The sequence below is a fragment of the Lontra canadensis genome, unplaced genomic scaffold (genome assembly GCF_010015895.1).
Source record: "Lontra canadensis isolate GAN:19392208 unplaced genomic scaffold, GSC_riverotter_1.0 scaffold181, whole genome shotgun sequence".
NCBI classification, from domain to species: domain Eukaryota; kingdom Metazoa; phylum Chordata; class Mammalia; order Carnivora; family Mustelidae; genus Lontra; species Lontra canadensis.
The window spans coordinates 881,669-899,258 of record NW_022631175.1 but is presented as its reverse complement, the minus strand read 5'-3'; the positions used below and the strand labels follow the sequence as shown (position 1 = coordinate 899,258).

General features: G+C 60.2%; 1 protein-coding gene and 1 long non-coding RNA gene across 2 annotated transcripts; one reads left to right on the top strand and one right to left on the bottom strand.

Moving 5' to 3' along the window:
- Positions 1–506: 506 nt before the first annotated feature.
- Positions 507–10,170, bottom strand: MGAT4B (alpha-1,3-mannosyl-glycoprotein 4-beta-N-acetylglucosaminyltransferase B). Its single transcript, XM_032846791.1, has 15 exons — positions 9,975–10,170; positions 4,792–4,977; positions 4,561–4,701; positions 4,344–4,477; positions 3,870–3,916; positions 3,443–3,556; positions 3,184–3,259; positions 2,955–3,069; positions 2,505–2,635; positions 2,280–2,387; positions 1,950–2,143; positions 1,456–1,534; positions 1,285–1,372; positions 1,075–1,187; positions 507–989 (listed from the first exon to the last, which is right to left on the bottom strand). Exons 1-15 carry the CDS (start codon positions 10,069–10,071, stop codon positions 966–968), a joined length of 1,647 nt encoding a protein of 548 aa, XP_032702682.1. The 5' UTR covers positions 10,072–10,170; the 3' UTR covers positions 507–965.
- A 3,977-nt stretch (positions 10,171–14,147) lies between these two features.
- On the top strand, positions 14,148–17,183 carry LOC116860683. Its single transcript, XR_004381336.1, has 3 exons — positions 14,148–14,368; positions 15,640–15,684; positions 17,137–17,183. It is a non-coding gene; the product is annotated as an uncharacterized LOC116860683 (long non-coding RNA).
- The last annotated feature ends 407 nt before the right edge of the window (positions 17,184–17,590 follow it).

The window sequence follows — 17,590 nt, the reverse complement described above, 5'->3', positions numbered from 1 at the left end:
AGGAGATTTTTTAGCCCAGTCTGCAGAAGAGAGGAGCTTTCCAGGCAGGGCAGCCGCGCGTGCACTGGCCCCAACGTGGGCGGGAGACCCTAAAATATGTCCGATACGTGGGTGGGGGGCGTGGCGGGGTGAGCCGGGCCTTGGGGACCGAAGACTAGAGCAGGGCTGGGACTCACGATGTGGAAGATCCGGGATGCCTCGCGTTTGAGAGGAGCAGGCAGTTGCGGCGGGATGATGGGTGTTAGGGGGCGTGCTTGGCGGGGGGCGGGGGCGGTCGTCCGGAAGCAGAGGAGGCTTTGGGCTCCCGCCCCGGGATTCCGTGCCGGCTCCACCTGCAAGTCACCGCTCCGGAGGCCCGGGCCCTTGGGGAAGCGCGGCCGAGGTCGTGCGGAGCTGCGCGGCGCGGCGGGCGGAGGTGGCCGCGGGCACCGGCGGCACTGCCTGGCGCTCGGCCTCCCGCCACCGGCCGGAGCTCTGGGAACGCGCACTCACACAGGAGGCACGCGCTTCATTAACCCTTTATTACAAGTCACGCTCTTATAGAAGTATATGTGGACTTACGTGAAAAAATCAAATGTATCCAAGAATAAAAAACACAGCACATAAAGTAGTATATGCATTCCAGTGTTCGCGCCGGAGACAGCGGGCGCCCAGGAAAAAGCTCTTCTAAAACGGCCTGGCTCGAGCCGGCCGGGGATGCGAACGGTTCCGGGCGGCAAGGGCCGGCCTCAGGCACAGTGTGGGGGCCGCCTGCCTCCTCCCGCGGCCGGGCGGGCGGGGGCAGCACCAGCTCCTGGGGCCTCCGGGCCAGCGGGGATCCCAGGCCTGCGGAGCGGGGCGCCGGGCAGAACCCCTCAGGCTTGGGGCGGCGGCGGCACCGGGCCCTCCGGGGCAGCAGCGACAACATCCTGGGTCTCCCAGGGGGCTTCAGGACCGGCCAGAGTGCACCCTCAGAAGCCCTCGGCTTAGTCGGCCTTTTTCAGGAAGATCTAGAAGAGCAGGGCTCGGGGTCAGCGAGGTGCGGGGGGCCTCAGCGCTCAGCCCTGGTCTGGCTCCCTGACCTGCCCGGCTTACCTCGCTCAGAATGACCCACACTGGGGAGTCCGTCTGGATGGAGAGGCGCAGTGCTTCCAGGGGGCCAAAGGCAGGGTCCACCTCGCCCTCTGCCACACCCTTGGAGAAGGAGCCTGAGGGAGGGCAGCGCTGAGCCGCGAGCCCCAGACCTCCGCTCAGCCCAGCCCCATCCCCCCAACCCCCGTGTCCTCCTGCCTGCCCCCCACTCACCTATCTGGAGGTAGCCGTCAGGGCTCCGAGGGTACCGGAGGGTGGCTGAGCGGCCCTCCTGCAGGGCCTCCTTGTCTGACTGGGGGTTCTGGGGGGCAACAGAAAGGGGCTGAAGCCAGTGGCCGTGGGAGGGGCCGGCCTTCCAGCACATCCTTCCCCTGCCACACTCACATCGAAGGGCAGCACCTCCACTGACGTGTTGAAGAGCTTGTCCTCTGGGTGCTCGATGTTCCCGCTGCGGAAGAAGAACCTGCGGCCAGACAGGCCTGTGAGTTGCTGCCCGGGTGGGGGAGGGGTGGGGGAGGGAGAGGGATGGGGGTGCAGCCCTGGCCCCCATCTGGCACAGAAAAGGCCAGGCCTGGCCCAGGAGGGTAGCAGGTGAGCCCTGGGGTGCTGAGCCAGGCGGGGGACCACCCGGGGGGTAGACGTTGTTTCGTGCAAGGCAACCAGGGATGAAGGTGATGGGCCACTGTCACAGAGCTACTGTGGGCACTGCCTTATACTTAGTACCTACCATGCTGAACCTTCCTCTTCAGATAAGGACACTGAGGCAAGGTGAGGTTAAGTCATTTGCTGGGGGCCCAAGAGGGGCATATGGTGAGGCCGATCCCCTGGCGGTCTCCCTGCCCCTCCCCCGGGGTGGAGCTATGGGTGCCAGGACTGACCGCTCAAGGCGCAGCGGCTGGAAGAAGCGGAAGCGGATGAAGTCCCCGGCCGCAGGCGTGAAGGCCCAGAAGAAATCCTCGCGCAGGTAGGCCTTCTCCAGGGTGAAGTGCTGGTATGTCTTGAGGCTTGTGCTCACCTCGGCCGGTGGGTTCACGTGCTCCTTTCTCAGTGCCTGCTTCCCAAAGTCCTTGTCCTGCCACCGAGGAGGAACAGCAGACTTAGAGAGGGCCCCCTCTCGAGGGGGACTTGCCCTGCCACCCCCAGCCACCCTCCCCAGCTCCCTGGGGCTCTGCCTGTCCCCAGCCAGGCCCGAGGGTGGCACAGCCCACCTTCAGTTTCTGGATCTTGCCAGCCAGTGAGGAGTGCGTGCCCACGTGCTGGAAGAGGGATGGCTTGAAGCGGATCCGCAGGTTGGCCTTCTGCCGGTCACAGTGCTTCTGCAGAGGGATAGGGATAGCTGAGGGCCCAGCTTGGTTGTCTCCTTGTGTCGGTCCATGCTGGAGGCTGCATGCCTCCCCCTGCCCTGCCCCGCCCTTGGTGCTGTTCCTGCTCACCGCATCCTTCTCGGGGTTGCAGACCTTCACCCACAGAATGTGGTCCAGGAGCCAGTCAATGGGCTTGTCCCGGTAGAACATGAGGATGAACTCCACAATCAGGCTCAGGTCCAGCGACTTGAACATCTTTCCTGGGGGTGGAAAGGGGGGAAGGAGTGCTGGGTGGGTGTGGGGGGGTCACTAAGAAGGCTCCCACAGAAAGCCCCATGGCCAGCTACAGACAGGGGCGGGCACGAGGGGACAGACGGGTGTGGTGAGCCCCAACATCCTGTGGTAGAGGGCGAGGGGAAACAGGTCAGCTGGGGCTGCAGGGGACACTCCTGGCAAAGCTTGCAAGCATGACGTTCTGTGGTCCCAGGGCTGCAGGGACAAGGACAGAGAGGCCAAGGTCGGCCAGACTGAGGGGCCCTGGTCAGGCTGGTGGCATGGGGTGGGGTGGGGGGGGCGCACCAATGAAGCCCAGCTGGGAAAACTCCAGGATCATCCAGTCCTCTGAAGGCTGCTGGAGTGCAAAGTTCTTCATGGTGCTCAGGTAGTTGGGCTTGGCGACAATGTCATCCTCCAGCTGCACAGGGGTGGGTAGAAGGGGGGCTGGACTCAGGATGGGCACTGGGGTGGGGCTGGGCTCACCACCAGGGGCCAGGGCCGATGGGGGGCAAAACAGGGTCTCGGTGCTGACCTGCACGTAGTAGATGCCTTTGGACTGCGCATACATCATGAGAAAGCAGTAATCGAGGTTTTGTTTGGTCCTCCACCTGCAAGGCAGGGGCAGGGGCTCAGGAGCTCAGACCCACCACCCCAACCCCATGCAGGGGTTCTCTGATGGAGAAACGGAGGCACTGCCAGGAAGTGCCTGGGACTTGGGCACCCACAGACCAGGTTCTCAGCACCAGTGGGCAGGTGGTCAGGGTGCATGGGGAAGGGGGGAGTTCTCGTACCTGACTCTCTCCTTGGGGTCCCCAAAGGACTCTCGGAGGCGGGAGAAGTCAGGGTAGAAGTGGGGGGAAGGGGAGATGACTTCCAGGAGCCCGGAATGGATCTCCGTGGGGAACCTGGGGGGACGGAAGGCCAGTGGGTGGGCAGTCTCCAGGCACAGCAGTTGGGGCAGTGCTGAGCTAGCTGGACCCAGTCCCTCTGCTCAGGCCCCCCAGGCAGCCATCACCCAACAGCACACCCACCCTAAGGAGGCAGTGAGGCTCCAGGGGGCTGGGCCACCTCTACACACTCACTGTCTTTCAGAGAAGAGAGGTAGCCCCCTTTCCCACATAAGAAGCCAGGATCATGTAGGGGAAGAAGGCACCTGCCTGCCCCACACTCTGCAGAGCCCCTCCCCCCCACCAGTTTTATGGGTCCGCCAGTACTCACAAGGCTTTGATGTTCTCTGTCACCACTGAGGTGTACTGTGGGTCAGTCTGTGGGGAGACCAAGTGCCCTCCCTAAGTCTGACTGCCACCCCAAATGCCCTGAGAGAAGGGGTTGGGGGAAGGGCGCGGGCTTCAGATGACCCCATGCACAGAGGGAGTGAACCCTCCATCCTGAGGGCCGAGTAAGTCTGGGCCTGGGGGCCACAGGTGGGGCCTTCTGTGTACACGGGGCCCTGGGGGTGCGGCAGCCTAGGTAACTGGCGTCTCCACCAGGGGGCGCTGAAATGGTTCTTTTCTTTTTCTTTTTTTTTTTTTTTAACTTTTCATAAATTTGTGAATGAAACTGACAATCGAACCTCTAGCAGTGTTTTCCTCCAGAATGTTGCTCTGTTTTCATTTCTCCTCCTTGTTATTTCGTGCCCTGTGTTCCCCGAATGCTCCACCCCGCCCCCACCCCGTCCCCCAGCCCACTCGCCTCGGCGATCAGCACCACGATGACCGAGTCCTCCTTCTCCTGCGGGCTCAGCTCCGAGATGAGCGAGTGCAGTGTGTCCGTCAGGTACGAGTGCACCTCGCGCCGCACGCTGGGGATGCCCATCACTACCGACACTGCAGGGGTATGAGGAGTCGGTACCGGCGGGATGGTGGGGCCCGCCCCCCACCGCCCAGCCCCTGCCGGGACCTGCCCCTACCTCCGGTGCGGCCCTGACCCACGCGCACGGCGGGCTGCAGGCTGCTTTCCTTGGCCAGCAGGTGCGGCAGGTGGTGGAAGACGGTGGGCAGGTGCAGCACGTGCTTGTGGGAGACGTTCCACGGCTTCAGTCGTGGATCCTCTGAGCGGGTCGGGGAGGGACGGGTCAGACGAGGCGGCCCGCCATCCGCCCCGCCTCCCCGGTCGCCGCGGGCGCCGCTCCCGCGCTCACCAGTTAGGCGGCCCCAGGTGCGATTGCCCTCCCCCTCTCGAAGCGCCTGCCTCTCCGACACGGCCCTCTTGATCTCGTCCAGCACCAGGTTGAGCTCCTTGGAGCGCTTGAGGCTCTCCTGCTCAGCCGCATGCAGCCGGTCACGCAGCGCCAGGAACTCCCGCTGGTACACGTCCACCACATCGCCTGTGGGGAGTTCGCACGCTGTCACCAGGGGGCAGCCGAGCGCTGACCTACTGTTCGGGGAGTGTGCCCGCACGCGCATTTTTGTGCCCATCTGTGCGATGGTCCACCTACATCTGTTCTTGTGCCTGTGCACATGCCAGCTCCCTGTGTGTGTGTGTGTGTGTGTGGGCGCACGCAGGGGGAGTGTGCATAAGGGTCACTCTGAGGTCACACTGACACACTGCGGGGAGAAAAATCCTCCCTGGCAGGATCAGTACTCTCCAGTGCTCTCCCCCTTCCCCATTATCTTCACTTTTGAGGGGACAGCTGAAGGAGAGCTTCGGGGTCACTTCCAGCCCCAGTTGGGGCAGTCCTTAGACTGAATTATCACCCAGTGGCTCCCAAACCCCCTCTTGGTTCTTTCTGTAGTATCCACTCTTTCCAGGAGGATCGATGCCCAGGGTATCCCCCAGGATACTTCCCTCCCCTCGGCTTCTGCCCTTCGCTCCCCACTGGTGTTCACAGAGGAGGTCACAGGCAGGCCCAAGTCCCTCTGGGAATGGCCCTCCCTGGGTTCTCATTCTGTTCTCCAAGTAGCAATGGGCCCCAGTGCTCATTGTGCACTAAGCACCAGCTCTGGATTCTCTGTCGCCCTCCAGCCCCACGGGGTAGCTGCTGCAGTTAGGGCCTCCCTATGCTCCAAGGAATAAATGAAATTGAGGAACTACTCCCAGGTCACTCAGTGAGTCAGCAGCTGCAAGGGGACACAGCTCCGAATGTCCACGGGCCTGGCTCTCTGGAGACCTGTACTAAGCACGTGTCCCTCTCCCCCAGGAGGACCTGTGTTCCAACCTCCAGCCGGGCCCCAGCTGCGGGCATTAGGGGTGCAGGCAGGGTGGGAGCACCACCAGGGTGCTGGCAGTGGAAAGGGATTCCCAGGGTGCCAAGCACCTGGCCCCACTGGTCTGGGAGGGACCAGTGAGCAAGAATGAGACAAACAACAATCCCCCCCACCAACCAGTGGCCAGTGCAGGCGTGTCCCGTGGGGCTGTGCACTCAAGGACTGTTCTCAGCTCGCTTCTGCTCTATTTGTCATCCCTACACCGGCTTTACCTTGGCTCCTGTTTGTGTCTTCGTGTGTGCACTCTCTTCTGCCTAGGAGCTCCTTTTCTTTTCTGGGTCTAATGAAAACCCATGAAGCCTTCCAGGCCTAGTTTCAAAGTCTCCCCTCTCAACCCTAGGCAGCTCTTCTGTTTCTTGATTTCCCTATGGGGTCCCAGCCCCCAGCATGCCCCGGGATAGTGGCCACCCCCACCCAGCAATGTGCACCAAAGGTCATGACCAAGGCAAATTTGTCATCTCGGGATACCCCTCCCCCCTTAAGCTGCAAGGGGCAGAGGTCTAAGAGCTAAATCCAAAGGGAAGAGGAAGGGGGGTGGAGGGTGTGTGGAGGGAGGGGAGGCTGGGGAGGTGAGCCAAGTGGGCCCTCCAGAAGGCACTCCAGACTCATCTGCTGGCCCCACAGGGACAGCCCTGCAGGAGGAGGGAGGGGAGAGTCAGGTTACAAGATCTGTGAGGCTCTGTGCTGGGTTCAGTGGCCGGGTTACCCTGGAAACCTGACCCCTTGAACAGGAGCCAACCACCCCCATCAAACACTCATCCACCCTGCCCAGAGTGGGGTGGCACCAGGCACCATGAGCTTCTTCCTCTGGGGCAGCGGTCCCACAGGAAACGGGGACTGGAGTGCTCAGGGCCCGGGAGGGAGTTCAGAGCTGTTCTGTGAAGTTGGGGGAGGGGAGGTGGCCTCCCTGGCCTTCTCTCTTGTGTAGACTAAGCTTTGTTCCACCTTCACCTGCCTGGGCAGACAAGCCAGATGGGCAGCCGTGGGCACCTGAGTCACCCTGGCCACCGAGGCCTGGGCCCAGCCTGCTCCCTACTCCGGCCTCCCTTCCTAGGGGCCTCCCCAACCCAGGGTCCTGAACTTCCTCTGTTTACCAGAAGGCAATAGGCCCACACCAACCCTTCTGTTCTTTCCCTCCACACCACAGGCCCTGTCCCTCAGCAGCCTGCCCTGCTCCTGCCCTGCCTACAAGGTCCCCAACTGGACCATCGTCTGTGATGTCCCTGGTCCTGGGTCCACTGTCTTTGCCTCGCAAAGCTGGAAACTCAAGCTCTGTGCCTGCGTCTCTCTGGGCTGAGCCTTAGGTGGCGGGGCTCTGCAAAGCCATCCTGGCACCCCTACAACCTTTTCAGGCTAGGTGGCTGGACTGCCACGGTGAACAGGCTAGGGAGGTGGCTCAAGGGAGGGGAGGGGCAAAGGGACAGAAGTTCCTGGGAGCTAGGGCTGAGGGCACTTTGGCTTCTCTCTCTGCACACCTTCCTAGCCCAGGGAGGAAAGGTGGAGGCCTGGCCCAGGTGCAGCTGGCCCTAGGGAAGGACAGCAGCTGGGGCCCCACTAGGGCGCCTTTCCCACTCCTCCCCCCACCCAAAGGCAAAGTAATCAGGACATCTGAGGACCAAGGACCACAGTCTTCCCCTGATTCCCTCCTTGATTGAAGAAACAGATTTAAGAGCCAAGCCGGGCACAGGCCATGTGCCATGTAATTAGGGAAGGGGAAACAGGCTCCAAGGGGCACAGGCAGGTGTCAGGCCCCGTGAAGGGGTGGGGTTAATGTGCAGGTGGACCCGGGGTGGTCTCCTCTCCAGGCCTCGCAAACCCCCTCGCAGGGGGCAAGGAGGGTGCCAGTAGTTGCTGACATCCGGGCTGCTGGGATGCTGGGCAGGGCGGAGGCCAGCCCCACAGGGTCTGCTGTTCTCCCTGGGGATGGGCCTGCAGCAGGTGCTTGGCTCAGGGCCAGAGTCTGAGTGCTAGTGGAGCTGTTGCACAAATCTGGTCAAGGCTGGTTATGAAAGTGGGCCCCAAACCCGGATGCAGGGTCCAGCTGGCCAAGGCCTAGGTATCCTTCCTGGCCCTTGGCCCTAGGCTTCCAGGAAGCCACCTGCTCCTGCTGCCTCCTTCCTCTTTGGCTCCCAGCCTACCTTTCTTACAGATCCGGGTTCTTCTGCCCTTCCCTTCTGTACTGGTGCCTGGGCTAGGCCTGTCCTAAACCCCTCACTTTACTGCAGCCAGAAGCTGGGGTCAGGCCCGGCCTCCCCACGTGCAGGTGTCTACACATACAAAGGAGAAGGGTTTGCCTAAGAGCCCAGATTCAGGCTCTTCTTGAGGCCTCCAAAGACCTGGCTTTGCCAGGCCTTTGACAGAGAAGTGCCTGGTCACCCTGTCACTGTGCCTCACAGGCTTTTGGGCTTCTGTGAGGACCCCTGCCACTGGGCCCCACATGTCTTTGGCTTGGAGTGCCAGCCTCCCGGATGGCCCCCTCGGAGACAGTGGGCCCTGGATGGAGCTTCTGGTGTCCGCTGTCCCTCTGCTGCTCCTGGAGGTCAGTTCCCTGGGCCAGCCAGGCTCCCAGAGAAGGGGTTGTGTGGGGGGACACCTGCACTGCAACTCCTGATCTCAGGATGAGGGCACCTGGCTGTTGCAGGAGGCGCACAGGAACCGCGGCCTGGCTGAAGATGGGGTGCAAGGGCTCATCAGCCCACTCACGGGCAGACAGGTGTGTCCCAGCGCATTGGATCCAGGACCACCCTGGTCTCCATGCCACCCTGCTTATGTGGCTACTGTCCCAAAGGTCTGACATGCTTTCCTCCTGATGACACACCCACCTACAGAGGACTCTGCCCCATCCATGCCTTCTCCCAGGTGACACACCCAACCTACAGACTTCCAGAGAACTCTGCCCCAGCCATGCCCTCCCTGTGCCAGGCCCCAGGGACCTCCCTTCAGGGCCCCTGGAGCCTTAAGGCCCTGACCCAAACAGGCGGGTGGACTGTAGTGGGGGCGGGGAGCTGGTCAGGCAGGAGAGGCAGGTGGGGGTCGTTGGGGCTTGGAGGGTCAGGTAGTTTCCAGAGCTTCCCTCAGGCGTCCCTCCTCCAGCTTCATGTAGCATGGGGTTGAGAAAAGAGGGAAGCAGGAGGTAGGAGGGAGGCAGAGGGTCAGCTGGCCCCAGCCCATCCCGCTTAGACTTCCCGCAGGAAGGCCAGGAGGCAGGAAGGAAGCAGCTTTTCCCGGAGGCTCCTATGCTGCAGGCCGGGGGGAATGAGGCCTGTGAGGGCCTCCTCAGCCCCAGCCGTCCCAGTCCCAACCAACATCAAGCGACTTCAGCCAGAGCTGCGGCCTGCCCCCATCCCCAGGTGTGCAGACTAAGCTCAGAGGAGTGGTGGTCTGGCCAGCCTGCCCAAACTTCAGGTGGAGGGTTGGAGGTCCGATGAGACCACACGAAATAAGTTAACGGGTAGCTGAGGCTGGGCGGGCTACTCACCAGGCCAGCAGCGGGCCAGCAGCCACGGGAGTGCTCCCCCAGCACCCAGGTCCCCGCCGAGGAATCCTGGGGCCAGACGTCATGGGGGAGGGCAGCGGAGGCCCCAGAGAGCGGCCCCCCACCTTACGCTGGGGTGGAGAGGTGGTGTGGGGTGGAGGGTGCTGCCGGGCTGCCCCCTCGCACCTGTCTCAGGGACACTGCACCTGCTCCTGCCCAGGTGCCTGGAGAAGGTACCTTGGGGCCACCTGGCCACGACCATCTCCTGACCTTGTGTCTCTGCCCCTCTCTGGAAACTCCAAGGTCCCTAGGTCGCCCGCGGGAGCGACCAGCCCTAGTACGGGCGCAGCCGTACTCACCGAGGCCGATCCCGCGGTCCGGAGCGCCGCCCCGGGCCCCCGCCAACCGCTCGGCCCCGGCGGCCCAGCCCAGGCCAGAGGAGGATTTCGCTATTCCGGCAGCAAACAAGTGGGGGCGAGGATGGGAGGGGCGTCCTCCCGCGCCTCCCGGGCGGGGAAGGGGCGCCTGCGTCGGCTTCCGGCCGCCTCCCGCGGCGGTCGGCCGGACCCCGCTACGGCCGCCGGCGCCCAGGTGAGCCCAGGTGCGGGACGTGGCGCGGGGCCCGGCGGGGGAGGGGCTCACCTTTCTGGCCGCTGAGCGCCGCGTACCAGGAGAGCGAGAGGAAGGCGCACAGGCAGAAGAGCAGCAGCGTCAGGAAGGTGCCATTGCGGAGCCTCATCTCCTCCGGTGCGCGGCGGGCGCCGGCGGGGCCGAGGCCGCATGGCCCGGGGAGCCGGGGCCGGGGCGCGGGGGGCCGGGAGGCGGTGGGGGGCCCCGGCCCCGGGGCGGGATGGGGCTGGGGGCCCGGGGCCGGGCGGGGGCGCGGGCGGGCAACGCCGGGGACACGGGCCGGGCGCCGCGCTGACGGCTCCTCGCGGGCGCGGGGCGGGCGGCGCGGGCGGCCTCGACTGGGCGGCTGGGCCGGGCCGGGCTGGGCTCCGCGAGGCTGGGCGGCGAGAGCCGCGGCCCGGCCTGGATCCGGGGCCGCCGCGGAGTCGGCAGCGCAGGGCGGGGCGGCCCGGATTTAAAGGGGCCGCAACACCAGCTGCCGCCGCCAGCACCGCGAGGGGGCGGGGTGGGGTAGCGGCTCCCGGGATCCCGCCCGCGCGGCCCGGGACTGTGGCTCCTTGCGTGGGCTCGCGCGGCCCCGGCGTCGGGCAGCCTCGGGTAGGTCGAGGCCGGGGCCTTCGCGAGTGCGGGTCGGCTGCAGGGGAGGTGGTGAGCCGGGGGTGGGGAGCGGCGGCCGGGACCTCGGTTTCTTAACCTCTCCGTTAGGACCCACTGCCCCTTTCCAGCTGAGCCCCGGACCCCACGTCCCCTTTACCCCGGGACCCTCGGGCCGGCGGGAGGGGGCGAGGTGCAGCTGGAGCTGGCGGTGCCTCGAGCTGGGAGGCTGGCCCGGAGTGGCCGCTGCCTGCACCGCGCCCCGGGCGTTTCGCCTTCCAGAATCTTTCTCAGTCGGCGGGATGAGGGCGCGCAGGGGGCTGCCGGAGGCGCTCCTGCTCCGCAGAGTGCGGGCAGCGGGCCGTTTTCCCGAGCAAAAGAGCCGCTGTTGCGCTGGTGTTGGGCACAGTGGCCAGTCCAGAGCGGGGCTGGCTCCCGGGGTGGCGCGGGTGGGCGGGAGGCAGGGGGACCTCAGGGTGAGGCGGGCCACGGCCCTTCGCGGTCCCTCGCCTCTCCCCTCCCCGCGGGGCGCTCCGGCCTTCCTTCTTTCCCCAGCCCTCGGTGAAACCGGGGAGGGTGCAAACTGCAAACGGTAAAAGGATTCGTCCTACTGAGGTTCGGGCCGGGCATTTGGGGAGAGCCCTTTTCCAGTTCCTAGAGTCATGGTTCCCAGCATTGCTCGCAGGCTCCGCCCGGTGGGAGAGGCTTCAGACCAGGAGTTGCTGGGGGTTTGTTTTTCCTTCCAGCCCGGGTCCACATCTGGGGGTAGGATGTGCTCCGGGGAGCACGGGAGGGTCTGGGCGGGAGCCTCTGCAGAGGTATTTATGCCGGGAGCAAGTAAGGAGACAGAGTCTAAGCAGATTCCACGCTGAGTGCGGAGCCGGTTGTCCCTGGGCCCCATCGCCGGACCGCGAGAGCATGCATGACCTGAGCCCAAACCGAGTCCGTCACTTAACCGACTGAGCCACCCAGGGGCCCCCTAATGAACTTTATGAACTGACACGAGGCTTTGTTGGATTTTCCTTCTTCTCTTTTAAGGTTTTATTTATTTATTGGAGAGAGCGAGACAGATAGTGAGAGAGGGCAGGAGCAGGGAGGAGAGGGAGAAGAAGGCTTCACCGGCAGCAGGGAGCTCCATGCACGACTCCATCCCAGGACTCTGGGATCATGACCCAAGAGGAAGGCCGTCGCCCAACCAACTGAGCCACCCAGATGCCCCCCGCCTTTTTTTATTTGAGAGAGAAAGAGAACTCTGGGATGCATGAGCAGGGGGGAGGGGCAAAGGAAGAGGTCTGAGAGGGAGAAGCGGACTCCCAGCTGGAACCCAGGACGCTGGAATCATGACCCAAAGAGCCGAAGGCAGGTTCTTAACCCACTGAGCCATTGTTGGAGTCTTTTTTTTTTTTTTTAAGATTTTATTTATTTGACAGAGATCACAAGTAGGCAAGAGAGGCAGGCAGAGAGAAGAGGAAGCCGGCTCCCTGCTGAGCAGAGAGGACTCTGGGATCATGACCTAAGCTGAAGGCAGAGGCTTTAACCCACTGAGCCACCCAGGCGCCCCTGTTGGAGTCTTCTGAAGGAAACTGTGTTCCTGTGTTTTTACAGGGCATCTACTGGTTGTGGCAAGGGATAATGGTTTTTCATCTGGACTGTGATACAGGGGTTTTTAAATTTATCTAAATGTCTAAGTTTAAAAGCGAGTTGATTTAAGGAAAATTACTAAACCAGTAAAAATTAAAGAGATGGCCTGTCTGTGATAAAAGTTTGGGGAACTCATCCAAGTCCCCTCCCACAGACACTCTGGCTTTGGGGAGGAGGAACCGGAATTAGGGATGCCCCAGGGATGGAGACAGAATCCTGGAGATTGCAAAGCCTCTATCAAGAATGGGACTATCTGGGGCACCTGGGTGACTCAGTGGGTTAAGCCTCTGCCTTCAGCTCAGGTCATGATCTCAGGGTTCTGGGATCAAGCCCCGCATCAGGCTCTCTGCTCATCGGGGAGCCTGCTTCCTCCTCTCTCTCTGCCTGCCTCTCTGCCTACTTGTGATCTCTATCTGTCAAATAAATAAATAAAATCTAAAAAAAAAAAAAAAAGAAAAGAATGGGACTATCCAGGGCCATGGTGGGGGAGAACGGTGGTGATCGACTTCGAGAAGTCTAAAATCTGGAGTGAAGGGGAGTGTGAGAGGGGCTAGGGGCTCTAGGCTGGAGGGGGCCACACACCCGAGCCAGTGGTTGGGCAGCCACAGGGGTCCAGGCTATGGCGTTTTGGGAGCAGTCTTCCCCAGGAGGGATTCCCCACGCATTTGCCAGTTTGTCAATGCCATGCCCGAATGTCCTGCTGGGATTGTAAGCTGAGGGAGAGAAGGGACATCCCCAAGAAAGCCGGTGCTGCCACCAGAAGGGGGCTGGAAGTGGGGTGGTCCTGGCAAGAGAACAGAAGCCTGCAGAAGTGACATCCCCGGGAGGGGAGGCCCGGTGTTTCTTAATTCATTTGTTCCTGGATTCATTCATTCATTCATTCTGCCCACTGTGGTGGGGGTCTTGCTGTCCCAGCTCCTGGAGGACTCCTTCCTACCTTTCTCCTTTGAAACAGGAGCATTTGCTGGGCCCCCATGCAGTTTTCCATGCTCTCTGTGCCCTTGAAATAATTCATTCCCCAGGGACTGTCCACAGCCAGACTCCCTCCAGGCCCTTTAAGGCCTGGGGAACAGCACCTCCTCACCCAAGGGTTCAGCTTCTGTCCTGGGGTTGGCAACTCTGATCCCCACCCAGGAGAAAGCATGGAGCCAAATGGGCACAGAAAAGTCCTGCTCTCTCCCCAGACTCCAAGCTGTTTGTCCTTCTTCCCTTGTCTTGCCTCCTACAGAGCGAAAACTCCCCCATATCGGGATCACCTGTCAGCCCTCAGCCCACTTTGCCTTCCTGGAGATTTTCTGGCATGACCCTTGGCACTGCTGGTCTTTCCATCCTTCTCTCCTGGGCTTCTCAACCTGTGGTCCAGGGACCTGGAACTGGGAAGGTCTAGGAGATAAGATGAGAAAGAAAAAAAAAAAAAATCCATCTTAAATGTTTACTAATCTGTAACTGCAACGCAGCATTTCCTCCAGTTATGAACAGAGGTGAGGGAAGTTGGGCAGAATGAGTGGTATTTGAGACCACTGCACAGAAATTTCAGGGATTTTCAGACTATGGGTGTCGCAGGTGCCTCTGAAGAGCAGTAACACACTTCTGCTTGGTGATTCTCGTGTTTATCAGCCCTGCCTATGTTTTAATGGAATGAGTTAATAAAGAATCACAGGTGCGGCGCCTGGCTCAGTTGGTAAAGCACGGGACCCTTGATCTCAGGGTCATGAGCTCAGGCTCATGAATTCAAGCCCCTCTCCAATGTGGGGCTCAAATTCAGGACCCTGAGATCAAGAGTTCATGGACCGAGCCAGCCGGGCAGGCACCCCCCACACTTGTGTTTTTATATTTTGATAATTGCATTTCAATATTAGTACTCCTTGTGTGATGCAATATATTTTAAGCATTTCAAAACATGGTTCTAAGCATGTTTTGTCCTCTCCAGATGCTAAGGGAATCAATCTCCTGCCCCGTGAGAGTTTGGAAGTCCTGCCCTAAGCCTCACCTCAGCCCTCAGCGGTCCCTTCTTTCCTTGGATACCTCATTTCTATTTTCATTCATAACCAATGTTCTGAGTGTTTGCTGTGTGCCAGACATGCCTGAGTCACCAACGATACCAGGGACACTAGCGGGGACACTACACAGCCGGCGTCCTGTCTCTGGCCACTCCACCCAGTCCTGGAAAGGTAAAGTCCATGGAGCTCAGAAAGCTTACAGTGGGGGAAGTTCCCTTGTCCGAAGATAGTGGGCCTTCCTGGGGAGATGAGGTTAGTGATATGCCCCAGGGGAGAAGGAGGACTGGCCCTAGCAGAGGGGGTCAGCTGGATCAGCCATGGAAGGAGTCCCTACAGCTCAGTGAGAGAAGGGGTGGGTGGGGAGCAAGTCCTTGCACACCTTTTCAGAGGTTGGGGGTTTTACCCTTGGAGCTACGGGGAGCATCCAAACCAGGGACTGAGATGGTCATACTGACATTTTGAAAAGATCACTACAGCAAGAGGGGAGAGGTGTGTGGAAGGGGCCGGAGGGAGGAAGAAAGGAAGCAGGGAGATGAGCAAAGGGCCCTTGTAGGTGAAGGAGTCCAGAATACATCACTGGGGCATGAAAATTGTATCGAGCTGAAAGCATCTGAAAATAGGCTTTTCCTTGAACTCCCTTATCTGCCTGAAAGCAAGGCCTCCCAAAATAACTCAGTTATTCTAAATCCCTTTCAGAGTGGCTTTTATAACCTGATAAGCCCATTGTTACAAAACCATCAATAATACCTCTCATCCTTCTCCTGAGCAGCCATTTATCTTTCCTAGAAGTCTTTTGTTTCCCCCTTAAGTACCATCTCCTCCTCTGCTTTCCCTATTAAGTTGGGCTATCAGCCCCCAAATTCTAACTGCCTAGTACTGAAATAAAATTCTGACTTATCTCTTGCTAATCTTTTTTTTTGTTTTGTTTTGTTAATTTAATTCACAGGCCCTAGGTACTGAACCTAAAAGGGAAGTGGTAGAGGTAGATGCCCTGATGCAGGCATCTGGGAGCAAGACGGCCTGGAATGGGGGACAGGGTTTTGGAGATGAAGTCGATAGGTGCAGGACAACCTTCAGGGGATTGTATATTGTTGAGGTCAAGAGCGTGGACTAGAGAGGCAGCCTGCCTGGGTTCATAATCCTGATTCTGGGCAAGTTACTGAATCTTTTCTCTGCCTCTTTCCCTGGGGTGAAAAGTGGGGATAATAATCAGTCAGGATAGGCTTCATAACCGCACATTTCCATGATTTAATAACGGTATATTTCTCAAAGCCAGGCATCTCTCACGGGTCGTTGGGGAACTCTGGTTGTGGTAGTTCCTGCCCAGGCTTTCAGATGCGACCGTCTGAACATTATGGGCTTCTCCGACAGGGACAGAAGCTTTGACATTGGCAAATAAACACATGCTCTGGCCTATAAGTCTTATGGGGCTCTTGTCTCAGGTCCTGGGCTGGAATGAACGGTGTGACATTACCTCAGGGGAGCAGGTGAGTTCATACATAAAATATTCAGACTGCTTCCTGGCATAAGAGAAGCACTTGCTGAGTGTTTTACTGTGATTATCTGAATGTATGACCAACAGGAACCTGCCAGGGGTCTGAAGGCACCACAGGGTCACAGCTGAGCCCCGCCTGCTGGCCGGCATTGTGCGGAGTATCCTTGTCATTGGGGGCCCTGGGGCAGGCGTGACGGGTGGTCGGTAGTACTCGTGGTTACCACTGACCGAGACCCAAATCAACTGGATTAAGGCATCTCGTGACACAGCGTCAAGCCTGCCGGGGACCAAGGAGCTCAGAGGCTGAGGTCAGGGTCGGTGGCCAGCTAGGGTTAGCCACCCAGCCCTGACCCAGGGTGCCACAGTGCTCTAGTTGGCCAAGCTTGGGCATGTCCCTGTCCCACCCTTCCCTCAGCCCTTGGAGAGAAATGAATCCTTAAGGGACAATTTCCATCCTTAAAGGAAATTAGGAATGCATGTGAAATGCAACAGTGAGGGCTGTAAACTTCCTTCTCTCACCCGAACTTTTTTTTTTTTTTTAAGATTTTATTTATCTGACAGAGATCACAAGTAGGCAGAGAGGTAGGCAGAGAGAGAGAGGAGGAAGCAGGCTCCCGGCTGAACAGGGAGCCCGATGCAGGGCTTGACTCCAGGACCCTGGGACCTGAGCCGAAGGCAGAGGCTTTAACCCACTGAGCCACCCAGGTGCTCCTCACCCAAACTTTTATCAAGGGGAACTTCAGCCCCCGCCCCCACCCCTCTGCCTCCAGTTGCAGCCACCTGCTCTGCCAGGCCCAGATGCCTCCTCTGGTCTCCTGTCTTGGATCAGCCTGGGGCGCCTAAACCTGTCCGGGGTCTCTGCACTCTCTCATCATGGTCCCCTCTCCCATACCACCAAGCTTCTCCACAGATGATTCCAGAACCATCTGCCTTCAGGCTGGCCCCCCTGGGGGCCCACAACAGTGTGCAAAAGAATGGGAGAGGCTTGCGAGGTCTGGCTCCATTGTCAGATCTCCGTCCGTGACCCCAGTGACCCTTGTCTGAGCCTCCACCCAGGCGTGGGTAGGTTCCAAGTAATCAATGGCCTTAGGGGACCACCAGATCTGATGTGTGTGCAGTGAGGGTGCTCTCCTTGGTGCTGTGGGTGGGGAAACCAGTGCCGCTGCTGGCATCTCCACAGGGCAAGGACCTACCCAGGGCTAAGGGCCCAGGGACACACGATTGAGAGGGGGCTGGCCAGTGGGCACCAGTAGTGAGGACGAGGTCCAGTCCAGCCTCTACCCAGGTGGCCTATGGCTCCCTCCAAGGACTCCCACCTTGGGCCAAGCTCTGGCTGCACATTTGTTCCTGGCCAGGCACATGGCAGGCACGCGGCTCAGCTAGAGAGGTCCCTAGTACCGCCCAGCCTGGGCACTGAGCTTGCTTGCTTGCTTCTTTTTTTCAGATTTTATATATTTATTTGAGAGAGAGCAAGCAAGCACAAGTCGGGGGAGCAGCAGAGGGAGAGAGGGAAGCAGGATCCCCACTGAGCAGGGAGCCTGATACAGGACTCGAACCCAGGACCCCAAGATCATGACCTGAGCCAAAGGCAGATGCTCAATGGACTGAGCCACCCAGGTGTCCCCGAGCTTTCTGACAGGTATTTACACATACGGCCCGAATTGGGCCTTGCCGTGCTTCCTTTCCCTCATTCAGTGTTGATGAGAGCGGCCTGCTGCCCACGGAGGAGCACTGTCACGTGCAGAGGGTGCCCCTCAGTGGCCATCTGGGACAAGTGTCCCGCCCCCATGGGATGGCATGCAGGCAGCTGAGCCCAGACTGAAGCTCCTGTCCTCCAGCTACATGCCTGGCAACTTAGCATTCCCGAACTCTCCAATCATGACGCCTTGCGGCTTTAC